This window comes from Somniosus microcephalus, chromosome 2 (genome assembly GCF_052327205.1).
Source record: "Somniosus microcephalus isolate GS21.2 chromosome 2, FLI_Smic_1.0, whole genome shotgun sequence".
In the NCBI taxonomy this organism is placed as follows: Eukaryota; Metazoa; Chordata; class Chondrichthyes; order Squaliformes; family Somniosidae; genus Somniosus; species Somniosus microcephalus.
In genome coordinates, this window is record NC_140988.1 from 137231483 (window position 1) to 137247339 (window position 15857).

Here is a 15857-nt window from a genome sequence, read left to right on the forward strand (position 1 = left end):
GCTGTGCTGGCTTGCCGGGGGGACGGCCTCTGGCTGGAGGCTGGGCCACGGGGACCTGTTCCCCTGGTTCTGTGTGTGCTGGTTTGAGCCGGTCGATGGAGACTGTCTCGACCCTGTCGCCGAGTCGCAGCTTGAATACCTTGTCCCCGGTTTGTAGTACCTCGTACGGACCATCGTACGGGGGTCGCAGGGGCCCGCGGTGCGCGTCGTGTCGCACGAAGACGAAGCGCGCCTGCTGTAAACTTGGTGGGACGTGAGGTGCGAGTTCGCCGTGTCGGTTGACCGGAAGTGGGGCGAACTGCTGAGCGGAAGAGAAAGAGTCGAGCCGCTGCTGTTCGGCCGACCAAGACTTGGTAGGCTCCGGAAGGAATTCGCCTGGGACGCGCAGCGGTTGTCCGTAGACTAACTCCGCTGCCAAGGACTGGAGGTCTCCCTTGACCGCGGTGCGTAGGCCGAGTAGCACCCACGGTAGGCGGTCAGTCCAGGTACTGTCCTGCAGGCCGGCGCGGAGTGAGGCCTTGAGTGACCTGTGGAAGCGTTCACAAAGTCCGTTGGCCTGCGGGTGGTACGCCGTGGTGCGGTGGAGCGTCACCCCGAGGTTGCGTGCTGTGGCCGTCCAGAGTTCGGAGGTGAACTGGGCGCCTCTGTCGGAGGTTATGTCGGCCGGTACGCCGAACCTCGCAACCCAGGTGTTAACGAACGCCCTGGCGATGTCGGCTGTGGTGGTGGAGGTCAGCGGCACTGCCTCAGGCCAGCGTGTGTAGCGGTCGACCATCGTGAGGAGATAAGTTTGGCCTTGCGATGGCGGCAGGGGACCGACGATGTCGACGTGTACGTGGTCGAAGCGGCGGCTGGGTACCTCGAAGTCTCCCAGGGGTGCTTTGGTGTGCAGCTGTACCTTAGCCCGTTGGCAGGCGAGGCAGGAGGTGGCCCAAGTCCGAACATCTCTGCTAAGGCCACGCCAGACGAAGCGCTTGGAGAGGAGTTTGACGGATGCGCGGGAACCCGGGTGAGAGAGCCCGTGGAGCGCGTCGAAGACGCGGCGGCGCCAGGTCTCAGGGACGACCGGCCTGGGTTGGCCGAGTGAGACGTCGCACGTGACTGCCGTGGCTTCGGGCCCGTGCGCGACCTTGGCTAGGCGTAGCCCTGGCAGGCTGGTAGCCGCCGAGAGGAGGTCTGGGTCCGTGAGCTGGGCCGCTGCTAGTTGTGCGTAGTCGACCGCGAGGTGATTCGCACAGACGGCGGGACGGGAAAGGCAGTCGGCGACCACGTTGTCTCTACCGGAGACGTGCTGAATGTCCGTAGTAAACTCGGAGACGGCCGCGAGCTGGCGTTGCTGCCTAGTGGACCAGGGTTCGGTGTGCTTGGCCATCGCGTATGTGAGTGGCTTGTGGTCCACATACGCGGTGAAGGGGCGGCCTTCCAGGAGGAACCTGAAATGGCGGACCGACAGGTGGAGTGCGAGAAGCTCGCGGTCGAAAGTGGAGTATTTGACCTCCGGGGGGCGCAGTTGGCGGCTGTAGAAGGCAAGTGGCTGCCACGCGCCATTGACCCACTGCTCGAACACGGCCCCGACCGCGTGGTCGGAGGCGTCGGTGGTGAGCGCGACTCGGGCATCGGCCCTCGGGTGCGCGAGCAGAGTGGCGTTGGCGAGCGCGTTTTTGGTGGCGTCGAAGGCAGCTGCCGTGTCAGTGGTCCAGGCTACGTCCATCTTGCCGGATTTTCCTCGGAGGGAGTCGTATAGGGGCTTCATAAGGGCTGCGGCTCTGGGGATGAACCTGTTGTAGAAGTTCACCATCCCGAGGAACTCCTGGAGGCCCTTGATGGTTGTGGGGCGGGGGAATTGCTGGACGGCCTGCACCTTGTTGGGCAGGGGGACGGCCCCAGCAGGGGTGATGTGGTGACCGAGAAAATTGATCTCAGTTAGGCCGAATTGGCACTTCGCCGGGCTGAGGATGAGCCCGTGTTGGGCTAGGCGCCCGAACAGGATGCGAAGGTGTTCGAGGTGTTCCTGTTTGGAGGAGCTGGCCACGAGAATGTCATCTAGATAGACGAATAGGAAGTTCAGGTCCTGGAGGACTGAGTCCATAAGGCGCTGGAAAGCCTGTGCTGCATTCTTGAGGCCGAAGGGCATCCTCAGGAACTCGAACAGGCCGAATGGGGTGATGACGGCTGTTTTGGGGATATCCGCGGGGTGTACGGGGACTTGGTGGTAACCGCGCACCAGGTCGACTTTGGAAAAGACGGTTCGTCCGGCCAGTCGGGCCGAGAAGTCCTGGATGTGTGGCACCGGGTACCGATCGGGGGTGGTGGCGTCATTGAGGCGGCGGTAGTCCCCGCAAGGGCGCCAGCCTCCGCCGGGCTTGGGGGCGATGTGGAGGGGCGAGGCCCAAGGGCTGCTGGAGCGGCGGATGATGCCGAGTTGTTCCATGTTGGTAAACTCGGCCCGCGCGATTTCCAGCTTGGCCGGGTTGAGTCTGCGGGCGTGGGCAGAAACTGGGGGGCCGGTGGTGGGGATATAGTGTTCCACACCGTGCTTGGCGGCTTTGGCCGAAAAGGTCGGGTTAGTGAGGGCGGGAAACTCAGCTAGGAGTGCTGAGTAGTCGTCCGTGGCTCTGGCGAGGCAGTAGGTCATCGGGCCGGCCGAACGGGCCGGGGTAAAGGCGCCGGGGATGGGGGCCATAGTGTTGATGTCGACGAGGCGGTGCCTCGGAATGTCGACAAGGAGGCCGTGGGCGCGTAGGAAGTCGGCGCCAATGAGTGGGCAGAGGACCTTGGCTGTCAGGAACTCCCAGCGGTAGCGGCGGCCCGCGAGGTCGAGCGTGACCATGCGGGTGCCATATGTGCGGATTTCAGAGCCGTTGGCTGCAGCCAGTGTGATACCCCGTGTGCCGCGTTGGATCTCGAGGGCGGAGGCGGGGGTGATGCTGTGCTGGGCCCCTGTGTCGCACAGAAATCGGCGGTTGGTTCTGTCGTCAGTGACGTACAGTAGGGGCTCCTTCTGCCCCGCGGCCATCGCGGGGGCCGGTGCGGGGGGGGGTTTGAAGGAACACGGTGGCGTGCAGCGTTGAGCCCTAGCGCCAAAACGGGTGTGGTAGTAGCAGTGACCCGGAGTGGTAGGGCGGTCGGGCCTAGCGGCCCGGGAAGACCGCGTGGTCGTTGCCGTGAGGTCGGGCGCGACGTCGCGAGCGGCCTGTGCAGAGAGCAGCCGGTCGGCCTTTTCGGCTATCTCATTCAGGTCCGTGGAGTCAGACTCCACAAGGAGCGGGCGGATGCTGGCGGGGAGCTGCCGAATGAAAAGCGTGCGAAAAAGGGCGCCGGGATTTTTGTCGTCGGAGAGGGACAGCATGTGGGAAAGCAGGTCTGATGGTGAAGCGTCACCAAGGCCGGGGAGGTCCAGGAGTTGGCAGTGGCGCTGGTAAGAGGACGTTTGAAATTTTTTAAGTAGCGCAGCCTTCAGATGCTCGTACTTGCCCTCTGTTGGTGGATTCTGCAGCGCTGCCCAAACCTTGGGGACTGTAGCGTAGGTGAGCGAGGCGACGAGGTGGTCGTACTTCGTGGCGTCGACTGTAATGCCTTTCAGCCGGAATCTGGACTCAGCTTGAACGAACCAGGCTTCGGCGAGGTTCTCCCAAAAGTCAGGTAATTTAACCGTGACTACGTTTGTATCCGCCATGCTAGCTTAGGATTCGTCCTGAGCGTCGGGGTCACCAGTGTTGAGATACCGCGGCAAACGTGGGAGTCGAGACAGAGCTATTGAAAACACAACTGCTTTATTCTGACCACATGGCAAACAGGAACTAGAAAAGCCCGCACATCCACTTAAATACTTCCCAGACAGGAAGTGCTCCCGGCAGCCTGTCCCTGCGGGAAACAAGTTGCTGGAGGAAAGGGCCCCCGGCTGGGGGCTTCTGCTTAGACTGTCTGTGCCGCCGTGAGCGGATTATGTCCAGTGGTGGCGTGTCGCCACAACCTCACATTTATCTGTGTTGAAGTTCATTTGCAAATTATATGCCCACTCTGCAAGTTTATTAATGTCTTCCTGTAATATGTTGCAGTCCTCCTCAGTATTGACTATTCCCCCACCCCCCAATTTGGTGTCATCCACAAATTTAGAAATTGTGTTTTTGATTCCAAAATCTAAATCGTTAATCTAAATTGTGAACAACAGTGGTCCCAGCACTGATCCTTGTGGAACACCACTACCCACCTTCTGCCATCGTGAAAAGCTACCTTTAACCCCTACTCTCTGCTTTCTGTCTTGAAGCCAGCTAGACATCCATTCTGCTAATTGTCCCCTGACTCCACATTCTCTGACCTTGTTCATCAGTCTATTATGGGGTACCTTATCAAAGGCCTTTTGAAAATCTAGATAAATTACATCTTCTGCTTTACCATTGTCTACTCTCTATGTTACTTCTTCAAAAAATTCAATGAGGTTGGTCAAGTAAGATAGATCCTTGGAGGACTCCAGAGGCAAAGATGTTCCTTAAAACCTACCTCTTTGACCAAGCACTTGGTCACCTTTCCTAATATCTCTTTATTTGACTCAGTGTCAAATTTTGTTTGATAACTCTATTATGAAGCGTCTTGGGGAAGTTTTACCATGTTAAAGGTGCTATATAACTACAAGTTGTGATGTTGCTGTTGGCCTATTCGTTCACTTTTCAGGACTGATGTACCTAATGCATGTTTTCAGCATTTTCTCTTTCATTTCATACCTCAGGCCTCATTTCAATGTTTCTAACAAAGTGTAAACAGCCCGCTGGTCAAGAGAACGTCAAGTTTGGGCCAATGTTAGTGTTGCAGCAACCCTCAGGTAAGCGTTGTCGTGGATTGAGGTCTGGGTTGGGGCCAGGGTTTGGGGCCGGGATCCAGCATCAGCAGAGGAGCCGGATCCGGGGTTCAGAGAGGAGGTTGGGGGGGGGGCAGTGGGAGTGGTGGGGGTGGGGTCGATCTGGGGTCAGGAGGGGAAGCTGGGGCTGCTTATCGTGGGTCGGGAGCGGTGGTGTTCGGGAGGTGGGTTGAAAGTGGAGTTGGGAGGAGCAGGAGTGCTTACATTCAGGTAAGGTACTTACTGTCTTTGTTGCAGGCGATCCCTAGGGCTGGTTTCCCTGAGTGCAGCTACAATGGTGTGAACTGCCTCAGGGCAAACCAATCTTGGAAAGCGGACCTGAAACAGGCATTATACCCCTGCAAAGGGCCTAACATCTGCTTCAAGTGTGGGTAAAGGATGCCTCTTTATTGTCCTTACCAATATGGTGGGTGTCACACTTCTATCCAGAAATGTGTGTACGTCTCTTGCCCACCATTTGGAGGCTTTCATAGTCCAAGTAACGTGCGAAAAACAAGTGCTGCATGGACTAATTTCTAGCCCTATGCTCTTGCAATTTTGTTAGCAGTTGTTAATTGCAGAGAAAAGAAAAGTAGCCATTTTTCATTAAATGGAGAATTTCACCTCAAAAATGACCACACTATTACTAGAGTAATATCAGCAGGAAAATGCAAAAAATTAAGAAGAGAAAATGTATGGTTTAAAGCAACGGTGTGATCATGATAGGGGGAACGTTTTCTTATAGATTTTACGTATATTGTGAGAAGCATTTGTAATTGAGGTACATGAAAACACCTGAAACAATAATGATAAACAATCACCATCACCTTTTAGCAATATAGAAAACTTTTATTCCTTGTAGAAAATAAACACATTCACTTCAACCCATACAATTTAGCGCTTACATCTCTTTGTGAGATGAATTAATGGTGCACATTAATTGGCATTGCTAACTTCAGAACTGATCAACCAGGTTTTGAAATGTCCGCTGTTTTTCACCTGAGATACTATATGGGCCAGATATATACAGTGAAGTTACTAGGGCTAAAAGTCCATCATTGTATCTTTACAAATACATTCAAACAGTATAGATATTTAAAAATGGAAATTAAAAAGATGCAGAGCTGACAGGAAACTGCATCAGGGATTTTCAGAGATTCATTGCAACGATGGTGACACAAGGACAGGTTTCTATTCCTTTTTGAAGAATCTCTTGGCATCAACTCCCTCATACAAGTAAGTCTGTAAGAGATTTCATAAAAGTTATTGTACCGGTTTTAAACCCAAGGTAACTTTTCACAACAAAAGCCCTAATGTGTGCTGAACTGTTCTAGGCTATTGGAAAAGAGAATATTTTTTGTATAAAAATATGTTGCATTTCAAGTTACAGAAAATAAAATTTTAAAATATGCTGCAACATTTCAATTTGAAAGGCCCCAAGGGAGTGGAATCGATCATGTTGCTATATGTTCCTGAGGCCTGCCTCAGTGATTTCCCCATCTTCCCTGGGGTGAGCTTCCTAACTGTAAGTTTCATGGAACTGTTTGGCCGCAGCATAAGGGCATGAAACGGTTAAACTTCAAGGCACAGAAAAGGTGCCAGTCATTAAAGTTTGCAGTTCTTGGAGAACACATTGCTACTGGACAATGAAAGCTTTGGCCCATGATTAAATCTGAAAAGGACATTGACATTGAACTGTGAGTCCTTGAATCATTATTGGTTTCAATGGGACAAATTAACATATGGACAATGCTCTGAGTTTAACTTCCTGACATGAATGGAAGATACTCAAGTCAATCAGCCAACTGGCCATCAACAGTAATAGAAATCACATTGAATATGCGTTACAGAAAGCAGGAGAGGAAATAAGGAATTATCTTCGATCTCACAATTCTGTACACTTCCGGTGATTGAATTACAGGTTGACGAGATGTGAATGTCGGACAGTTCAGCAAACCGACAACCGAAACTGGCTGGGGGAGGCCCAGCATGGGGCCAAGTGACTAAAAGAACTATAAGAAGGAACCACACCCACAGCTCTCTCTCCTTTTCGCTCGGAAGCTCTCTCGGAAGCTCGCTCTGACTACAGGAACTGCCAGGTGTAAGGAGGAAGGGAAGACGGTCATCTCCAGCTCCCAGCCTGCAATCGATGTCGGCCACGACCAGCCGGACGGGTGATTGTAAGTATCAGTTGCCTCTACAAGGGGTTTGTGCTGTGTAGGCAGATGCAGTCAGATAAAAGAGATGAGAACAGGTTTTCTCCGATTCAGGCCTACAATCCACAACGGTAACGACTGGCCATATGGGTGATTGTAAGTTTCAGCCAAATCTCAACAGGTTTTTGTCTGTGTTTTGTTGGTTTTAATAAACTAACAGTTTTGGTTTGAACCTAAACCGTTGTGTCATCTATGATTTTGTTCCTGTAAATCTCAGTCAAAGAACCCTTGTAAGGACGAGGAAACCAAACATCTTACAATGACTCAGGTGGGAATCACAAAAGATAATCAAGCGATCCTGAACTGGGAAATCTACTTGGGTCAGGGGCAGAGAAAATTAGCGGGTGAAAGTCTCACTTCACCCCCCTCCCTCCCCAGGTTACAACAGCATTGGGTCGGTATCTCTGGTGATGTTAAAATAGTCAGGTCTGATAAATCTTCCAAGTCAGTTCCCTGATTGCGGGATTAGCACTGCATGTTACAGTGTCAACTTGACTTAATCGTATCAGTCTTTCCTCTGAGTCAGAAGGTCGTGGGTTCAAATTGCCCTCTGGACTCGAGCACATTATCGAGGTGACACTTCAGTCCAGTACTGAGGGAATGCTGCACTGTCGGAGGTCTGTCAGATGAGGCGGAGGTGCCAGCTGCCTGTTCAAGCGGATGTAAAAGATCCCATGGCAGTATTCTCCCGGTGTCCTGCCCGACATTCAACCCTCAACCAACATCACCAAAACATAACAATTATTTGGTCATGATTTTGTCGCTGCTTGTGATATATTTCTGTGTGCGATGTTGGCTCTTGCATTTGCTAACAGAACAACAGTGACTACACTTCAAAAGTAATTCAATGGCAGTGAAATGCTTTTGGATGTCCTGAGGATGTGTTCTATAAATACAAGTTCTTTCTTGAAGAGTTTGAACAAAATGTTTACAAAAATTGTAAGAAATTGGGAAAAAGTAGAAGAATGTTGAAGTGAATGATAATTCTTTCTACCTAAATTTGAAAACAATCCCTTATTGTGGAGACTATTTTTGCGTACAAATACTATGGTATCATAAACTCAGCGATTAGTCAAATGTTCACAGATTGTTCTATTATAAATGACAACCAGCAATGAATTTACCTGAACAAGTTCACCACCAACTATTTCCCTTGTCGTCAGGAGTACCTTGCTATTGTCCTTCCTAGTGAACTTTCCAACAAGTTTGTCTCCCTCACAGTTCCATGAACCCTAGAGCAAAGAGATACTTTATATTAGTCCCAAAATGAACATTTTTTCCAGAAATGTTATGTGAATTAATCATTAAAATCTTTATAGGATGCCTTCGAAAAAAGAAAGATCACATGTCGACTTAAATTACTCTCTCCACCCTTCCTCAAGAAATCTTATTAGTTGCACAGGGAATCTTATTAATTTGCACAGCAGCAAGAAATATTGGTTTTGATTCTTACATTCAATTCTGTTCCATCTGCCTGGGAGTAGTCGAACGCTACCCCCAGAGTGAACTCAATGTCTTTTGTGCGGATGGTACTGGACTCCTTGATACTGAACTTATTCCCATCTTGCTGGATTGTAATCTTTAGATTATCATGGGCTCCAAGCTTTCTTTTCACAGCATTTACCCCTGGTGTGCAAAGCGAGAATTGCAGTTATTAAATTGAAATAGAAGCAGGTTATTTCTGAACACATTTTGTAGCATTTTCTTTCTCACTTGTACTATTGATTATGGACATTACTAATATTTATAATTCAAATTAGGAGAAGCTGTGAAATATTTTGAGAATCATGAGGAAAACCAAATAGTTAACTTCTATTAGGAATAGATCTTTACTTTTTGGAGCCAAAATACACAAAATGATTTTACAGTAAATGTGTTAATACTTTACATCATGGCATTAAATTTTCAGAATTCAAGTTTATTCAGGCACAATACAAGACTTGAAATCAATTCAGCTGTAAATTGGTTTCTCCTGAAGTCCCTTTGTATACTGTTAATGAATAAGCCGATTTGTCCATGGTTGTTTTTGGCACTAGTTCACTCATTAAAGTTTATTGTTATTTTGAACTCCGAACGGTTGGTCTGGATATCCCCTTCTGTTGCTAAAGCACTTTAATGGCAGTAGAAAAAAAATAGTTCAATTCGGATTTTATTATTCATCTGACAGGGCATTATTTCAAGTAACAGCATAATATATTCTCCTAATGCTAAAGAGCTATTAAATACTTTTATTTGTTCTTACTGACAGAACAGTTTGGTTTTCTCTTATAGTAACATTTCCTGCAGTTTACAATTTTTTCAAATTTAATGCATTAAACTTTTACCTGTTTTTGCATGTACAAACTATATATTCTTTCATCTTCTTATGACACACTTACCCATCTGTTCCATAAACTTTTCATAGTTCTCATTTCTTTCAGCCTTCCAGGTACCATTGAATGTCATCTTTATAACTAGAGTGAGCTCCTCCAACCAGTGTGGAATCTCTTCTCCAAACTCAGCTTTTAAAGCTTACAGACTAATCAAAACCAGGGTTTTATCAGCGTGATCATGATGTGGCTGGGTAAAGTTCAATTGTTAAACGCAACTCCCTCCAAGGACATTATAATGAGGTATTATTTTAGTACATTAAAAGTTTAAGGTGTGAGGAAATCTACATGATATAAGGGGTTAATTTCAAGTGCTTGCTGGGTAAAAGTTTTCAGACTTGACACTGGGCAAGTGTCGATGTGTAACTAGAGCTATTGCACGTACTCGAACTACAGCCAAGAACAGATGCCTGCCCACCTAATGAGAATGTAGAAGTGGAATAATGAGTTTCTTTGATGTACCAATGACCTGATAACTTGTGACCGAAAGCAAAGCTTGCCTCCCTTATATATGATTAAAGAGGACCTCCGGTTACACGATTCATGCCCTGTTATAGATTAACGGTTGACTTATGTGTCCAGGATCCTTCTGTCAATATGTTATTTCTACCTGATGATTAATCTAAAATGTATCCTGATAGAGGAACAAAGGGATTTCAATCAAACTTGTTTGTTACACTGTATAAATATAGAACGTTTACACTGTATCATTGGAATAGTAGCCTCACCCCTTGAGTGGAGGTGCTGATTCCCCTTGCAAGAGAAGTTAAATAAAAGGCCTGTCCGTCTGACGAATCCAAGTGTGTATTGAGTCATTACCCAGAGCTAAGAAGTAAGGCACTTCTACAATTTGGAGGTTCCACCGAGATGGCTTGCTGTACCAATTGGTGAGTTAACAGACGCCGAGTACGTTGCTCGGTTGGGAAAATCCCATCGGCCGAAGGTGGTGTTTTGCCACATTTTTGGGACTTTCCCTGCCATAAGCATAGCTGCGCACAGTCTGTTTATTCCATTGGACAGCACTGCCATCGGGTAATTGACTCACAAGGTTCGGGGGTTAAACTGCCGTTGTGACTGCTTCCCTTTCAGAAACGGAACAGAGGACCAGCCATGAGGCGCTGACGCCCCGCGAACAGGATCGTGCAGAAAAGGACTGTAGGAAGCGCTGAAATAAAGGTACCAGAGAGAGAAGGTTAAGTCAGGAATTTGATTAACTAAGGAGCTAGCGATTTATTGGAAATTGAACTAGCAAGGTTCCAGCTTGCTGAGAGAGAAGGTTAAGTCAGGAATTTGATTAACTAAGGAGCTAGCGATTTACTGGAAATTGAACTAGCAAGGTTCCAGCTTGAAGTTAGCTGGGACAAATTGAAGGCCCTTTTTGCTAAAGATTTGGCTAAAGGGAGTAGGGTAGAAGGAGAGAAGAGCTTGAAGTTAGCTGGGACAAATTGAAGGCCCTTTTTTTGCTAAAGATTTGGCTAAAGGGAATAGGGTAAAAAAAAAAGAGAGAAGAGTGGGCGGTTGTCTGAAACACAGTGTCAATGTTTAATGTTTATGAGAGTGAGTATTTAACTACTTGTTATTATCAATCAACTTTGCAGCTTTGTCCAGTAAGGCTGCATAGGTTGGGGATTTAGTAACACTTTGGTTGTTGTTTAACAAGTGTATTGTTTATTGTTTATTGTTATATGTATTAATGTTTAGTCATGTCTGATCTGTAGAGGCGTCCCACGCAGATCATAGAGTGTTACAGAATTGTTGTATGTTTTAACTAAAATATTTAAGCTGAAAAAAAACTGCAGAAGGGGTTGGAAAAGACCCAAGCCGGGGAAGTGAGTCCCGCGGCGGAATGTATGGTTGAGAAAATAGTGATGTCTTTTACATGATCCACTAAGCTATTGTGGATTCAGTATTTTCCCCAGTTAGAAATACCTTCCACGAGGGTTGAGAACCCTCGAGTTTTATACGTATGTATAGTTTATTAATCTGATCTGTAGGGGCGTACAACGCAGATCATGGATTGTCACGGGAGTTTAGATTGTTTTAAGTGAACCATTTAAGCTGCTAAAATGAGTGCTAGCGCCAGTAAGCCACCCGAGAAAGGCACGCCAGCAGCCTTTATGTTAAAGAACTGGTCAATCATCCATTGATCACCTACCAAATTGGTCCAAATGGACTGTAAATAAGACTAGACCCTTTCCCTCAGATAGTCATTTAACATAGAAAGAATTACTTGCCTCGAGAAATGTTTAACGGACGAGAGAGAAATAGAGAACAGCCAGATAAAAAGACTGCCTCTATGTTTGTTGAGTCAGAAAAAAAAAATTACCCCGAAGAAACACCTTTCTCCTCTATTATGGTAGGATAACAAGGTAACTATAGAAGGATGAATAGAGGGGAATATAGAGGAAGACGTGGTAGAGTAAGAGGGTATGGACGATCTGGTAATTGTTACAATTGCGGACAACCCGGACATTGGGCAAACCAATGCCCTGCGAAAAATCGTCAGAATAAAACCTCCAATAATGGACCTCCGTTAGAGAATAAAGGTCCTAATTTCACTGTCCATAACCCTTTTTCGGACCAGTCAGGAGGTTACCCTACAAACGGACAGGGATTTAGGAGAAATAGAGATCAGAATTACTGACTGACACCAGCAGCCCCAGGCGCCACAGACCACCAAATGCCCGTTGTTTCTTTAAATTCACGCAGCGAACCTGAAATTAAAATGCAAATAGCTGGGAGACCTATGTCATTTTAGTAGATACAGGAGCAACCTTTTCGGTGTTAGGGAAAGGATATTCTGAAGGAATGCCTATTAATGGGAAAAAGACCCCGATAGCTGGATTGGCTGGAATACTACAACGCTTGAATCAATTGACTCCCCTCACAGTAAAAGTAGAAGAATTTGAGGAAGAACACTCCTTTCTGTTATCAGGAGATGTCTCTATGAATTTATGTGGAAGAGACTTGCTGTGCAAAATGAATGCTACAATTATTTGCTCCCCATCAGGAGTAACGGTAGAAATCCAAGTAGATAAGGCATATGCGTACCCAGTAACAGAAATAAAACACCCTGTTCTTTATGCATGGGAAATTGCCGACCCAAGTTTGAGTCCCAAACTTGTCAGTCTGTTAGGAGCGTGGGGATTCGTTACAAGCTCCATAAAACAATACCAGGAATCCCTGAAACTAGGGAAATGGCATTCAAAATTGCACTGCACGGCCTGCTATGACAAAACAGGACAAGATTATCAGCCGTTTTTAAATTTAAAATACCTCCTAACTATTAGACTGCACAGCCCTATAAAGTTATAATTAATCCAGCTGCACCATTACCCAAAAGGTCACAGTATCCATTGTCAGAGAAAGCAGAAAAAGGAGTTGAGCCAGTGATGGAATCATTGTTAAAACAGGGAGTTAACGCCGGATAGAATAAAGGTTGTTTGCAACACATCGTTGCCAAAAACTAAAGGAGAAATGAAGCATTTTCTAGGAATGACTGGCTATTGTAGACAATGAATACATGAGCATGACAAATTTGGAAAATTCATGGTTACCTGACTTCCTCGGGAACCCAGATTAAAAATGCACAAGAAGTGAAAAATCTTTTACTAGCTATTCAGAGACGTAAACAGATTGCAATTATTAAGTGCCAAGCGCACACGGGGCATTTGGACAAGGTTGCGCTTGGAAACGCTGCTGCAGATAGCGCTGCTAAGTCAGTAGCTATATCAAGTACTGAACGACAAGTTTCAGCCTTCCCTGTTAGGGAAAAGCCAGAGATACCGCAGCCCCCGTCCTTAGATGATGTGCTGACCCATCAAAATAGGGCCAGTTCTGATGAAGTAAAGGAATGGGTTGTTAATCATTGTTTTAAAAACACTGACGGCTTATGGGTTCATCATGACGGCCGCATGGTGGCAGCCAAATCATTACTATCACCAATTGCCCGATGTGTTCATAAATTCACCCATGCGGGCAAAGAGGGGATGGCGGACTGTATCCTCAAGACCTGGTATGCACCAGGAATCTCAAAATTGGCAAAACAAATTTGTGAAAATTGTATTATCTGCCAGACCATGAATGCAGGAAAAAAAATCAAGAAGGTACAGCCCGCATCCCATCCAAACCCCATGGGTCCTTTTGTACACTTGCAAATGGATTTTATTGAACTACCTGTGTGCATGAGCTTTAAATATGTATTAGTTATTGTTGATATGTTTTCAAGATGGATTGAAGCGTTTCCTTGTAGAAAGAGTGACGCCACTACTGTTGCTAAATGTTTATTGAAGGACATTGTACCTCGCTTTGGGATACCAGCAAAACTGTCAAGTGACAATGGGTCCCATTTTACGGGAACAGTGATTAAGGAACTATGCAAAGCTTTACAGATTAACCAGCACCTTCATTGCAGTTATCATCCACAGTCGGCTGGACTAGTGGAAAGATATAACGGGATGCTGAAAAACAAGCTTGCAAAACTATGTAAAGAAACTGGACTTAAATGGGTTGATTTGTTACCCATAGCTTTAATGACAATGCGGTCTGCTACCAACAGAACTACAGGATTGTCGGCTCACGAGATCGTCATGGGAAGACCACAAAGATTGCCTTTTTCGGCACCTTTAACAGCTAAACAAATGGACATCCATAAAATGGAGGAAGATATGTTGAGTTATTGCATTGCACTAACCAAATGCATTTCTAGTTTCCATCAACAGGTGAAGGAAGCCCAGGTCGATCCCGCTGAAGGAAAGTGCCATACTTTCGAGCCAGGAGATAACGTCTACATAAAAATCTTCAAACGAAAGAATGGCCTTCAACCCAGATTTGAGGGACCCTTCCAAGTACTCCTGACCACAAACACCGCTGTAAAAGTAAAGGAGCGACCAACATGGATACACGCGTCCCATTGTAAGAAGGCATCAGTCTAAGACAATACACTGCCAAGATGAACTGGATTTGGACTCTAATAAGACTGTTCCCTTTGTTAACGATAATTGAAACTGCCATATGGATTTACCCAGATCCTCTGAAAGGCAAACCATGTATAAAAGAATGTGTACTTTTAACCAAAAATCTCTTTTATATTATATGTTATAATGAGACCATGAAAGCCCAGCTCCAGGACCATACTATGCAGGTACCCCTGTATCAACCCCTAAATCTTAGGGTAAGACAGGGTAAGATAGTAGAAGAAGATAGTGGACAAAGGCTTGATAAGCTATGGGTCACATGCCCTGATACTGTATTACCAAGTGACAAAACTGCGAACGGAGGGGTTATCTGCAGTGGTAATTCAAGAGGAGGACTGGCCCTGACAGCTAAGTCAATGTTTTGTGATAATCCTTTTACACAACCCCTCATTTCAACATCAATTACTCAGAAAAGAAAAATTAGTAGGACCGCTAGGAAACAAGGAGGGAGAAGTAGAAGACTGTTAAATAAGCATAACTATCATCAAGTTAATACCTTTGTATACATGAGCTATCTGTATGCTAAAAAAACAGAACCTTGCCAAATGCTGGATATGCAGCCACATCCCTGTGCATGCAGAGGGTGGAATACCTCTAAGGCCCATTCCCTTCGAGATAGAAGAGATGGTAGGGTGGTTATTACAGTCTAATACCACCTGGAATAAGGAGGCAGCCAGTACATTTCAGACCCAAAATAGTTTAAACCCAGATCAGTTGGAAAATGAATGGAAAAATGCAGGATACAACCTTATAAAATTTGAAGGGTGGTTTCATCCCCTATATGATAATCGAAGGAATCCAGAGAGTCTATTAGTTACGTCGATGGGAACCATAAATAAAACAAAAGGAGAAGTCTGTCTTGTAAACGACAATGGAGAAGGATTGATGGTTGGATGGAGTGAGTGCAAATGTAACTACACTTTGACTAAAACTACTACTAAACCACCAGGTGCAATCGAATGGCCTTATTGGGGATGGTGGAATCTGTCCACAGTACAAAATTTGACTAGCAAAAAAAATCTGGAAAGGAGAATACGGAATAGGAATGATGCACCAGATATGGAACAAATTTGAAGCCTATAATAACACCTATTTCATTTGTGGGCATAGAGCATACCCCTGGTTACCACAAAATTGGACTGGGTCATGTTATTTGGGATATGTAGTGCCTTATATACATCACATTTTATCTTTGGATAGCCACCCTGGGACACGAGCAAAACGAGCCATTACAGAAATTGAAAGGTTCTTTGCTATAGCATTTCCCTGGTATGGAACAGGGAAGTTAACAAGAGAATCTATAAACATGGCAGCAGTGTTGGAACAAATAGCCAATGATACTGCAGATGCTCTTAGTGATGTAAACGCAGAAATGGTGGCTTTGCGCACTGTTGCCTTACAAAACCGCATGGCTCTGGACTATTTGTTGGCAAAAGAAGGGGGCACATGTGCAATCATAAAA

At 46.3% G+C, this 15857-nt stretch overlaps 1 protein-coding gene across 1 annotated transcript; it reads right to left on the reverse strand.

The window, feature by feature from the left end:
- Positions 1–5657: 5657 nt before the first annotated feature.
- On the reverse strand, positions 5658–9547 carry LOC147122977 (fatty acid-binding protein, intestinal-like). The gene is made up of 4 exons (XM_085962954.1): positions 9429–9547; positions 8504–8676; positions 8175–8282; positions 5658–6076 (listed from the first exon to the last, which is right to left on the reverse strand). Exons 1-4 carry the CDS (start codon positions 9493–9495, stop codon positions 6026–6028), a joined length of 399 nt encoding a protein of 132 aa, XP_085819080.1. The 5' UTR covers positions 9496–9547; the 3' UTR covers positions 5658–6025.
- Between the last annotated feature and the right edge of the window lie 6310 nt (positions 9548–15857).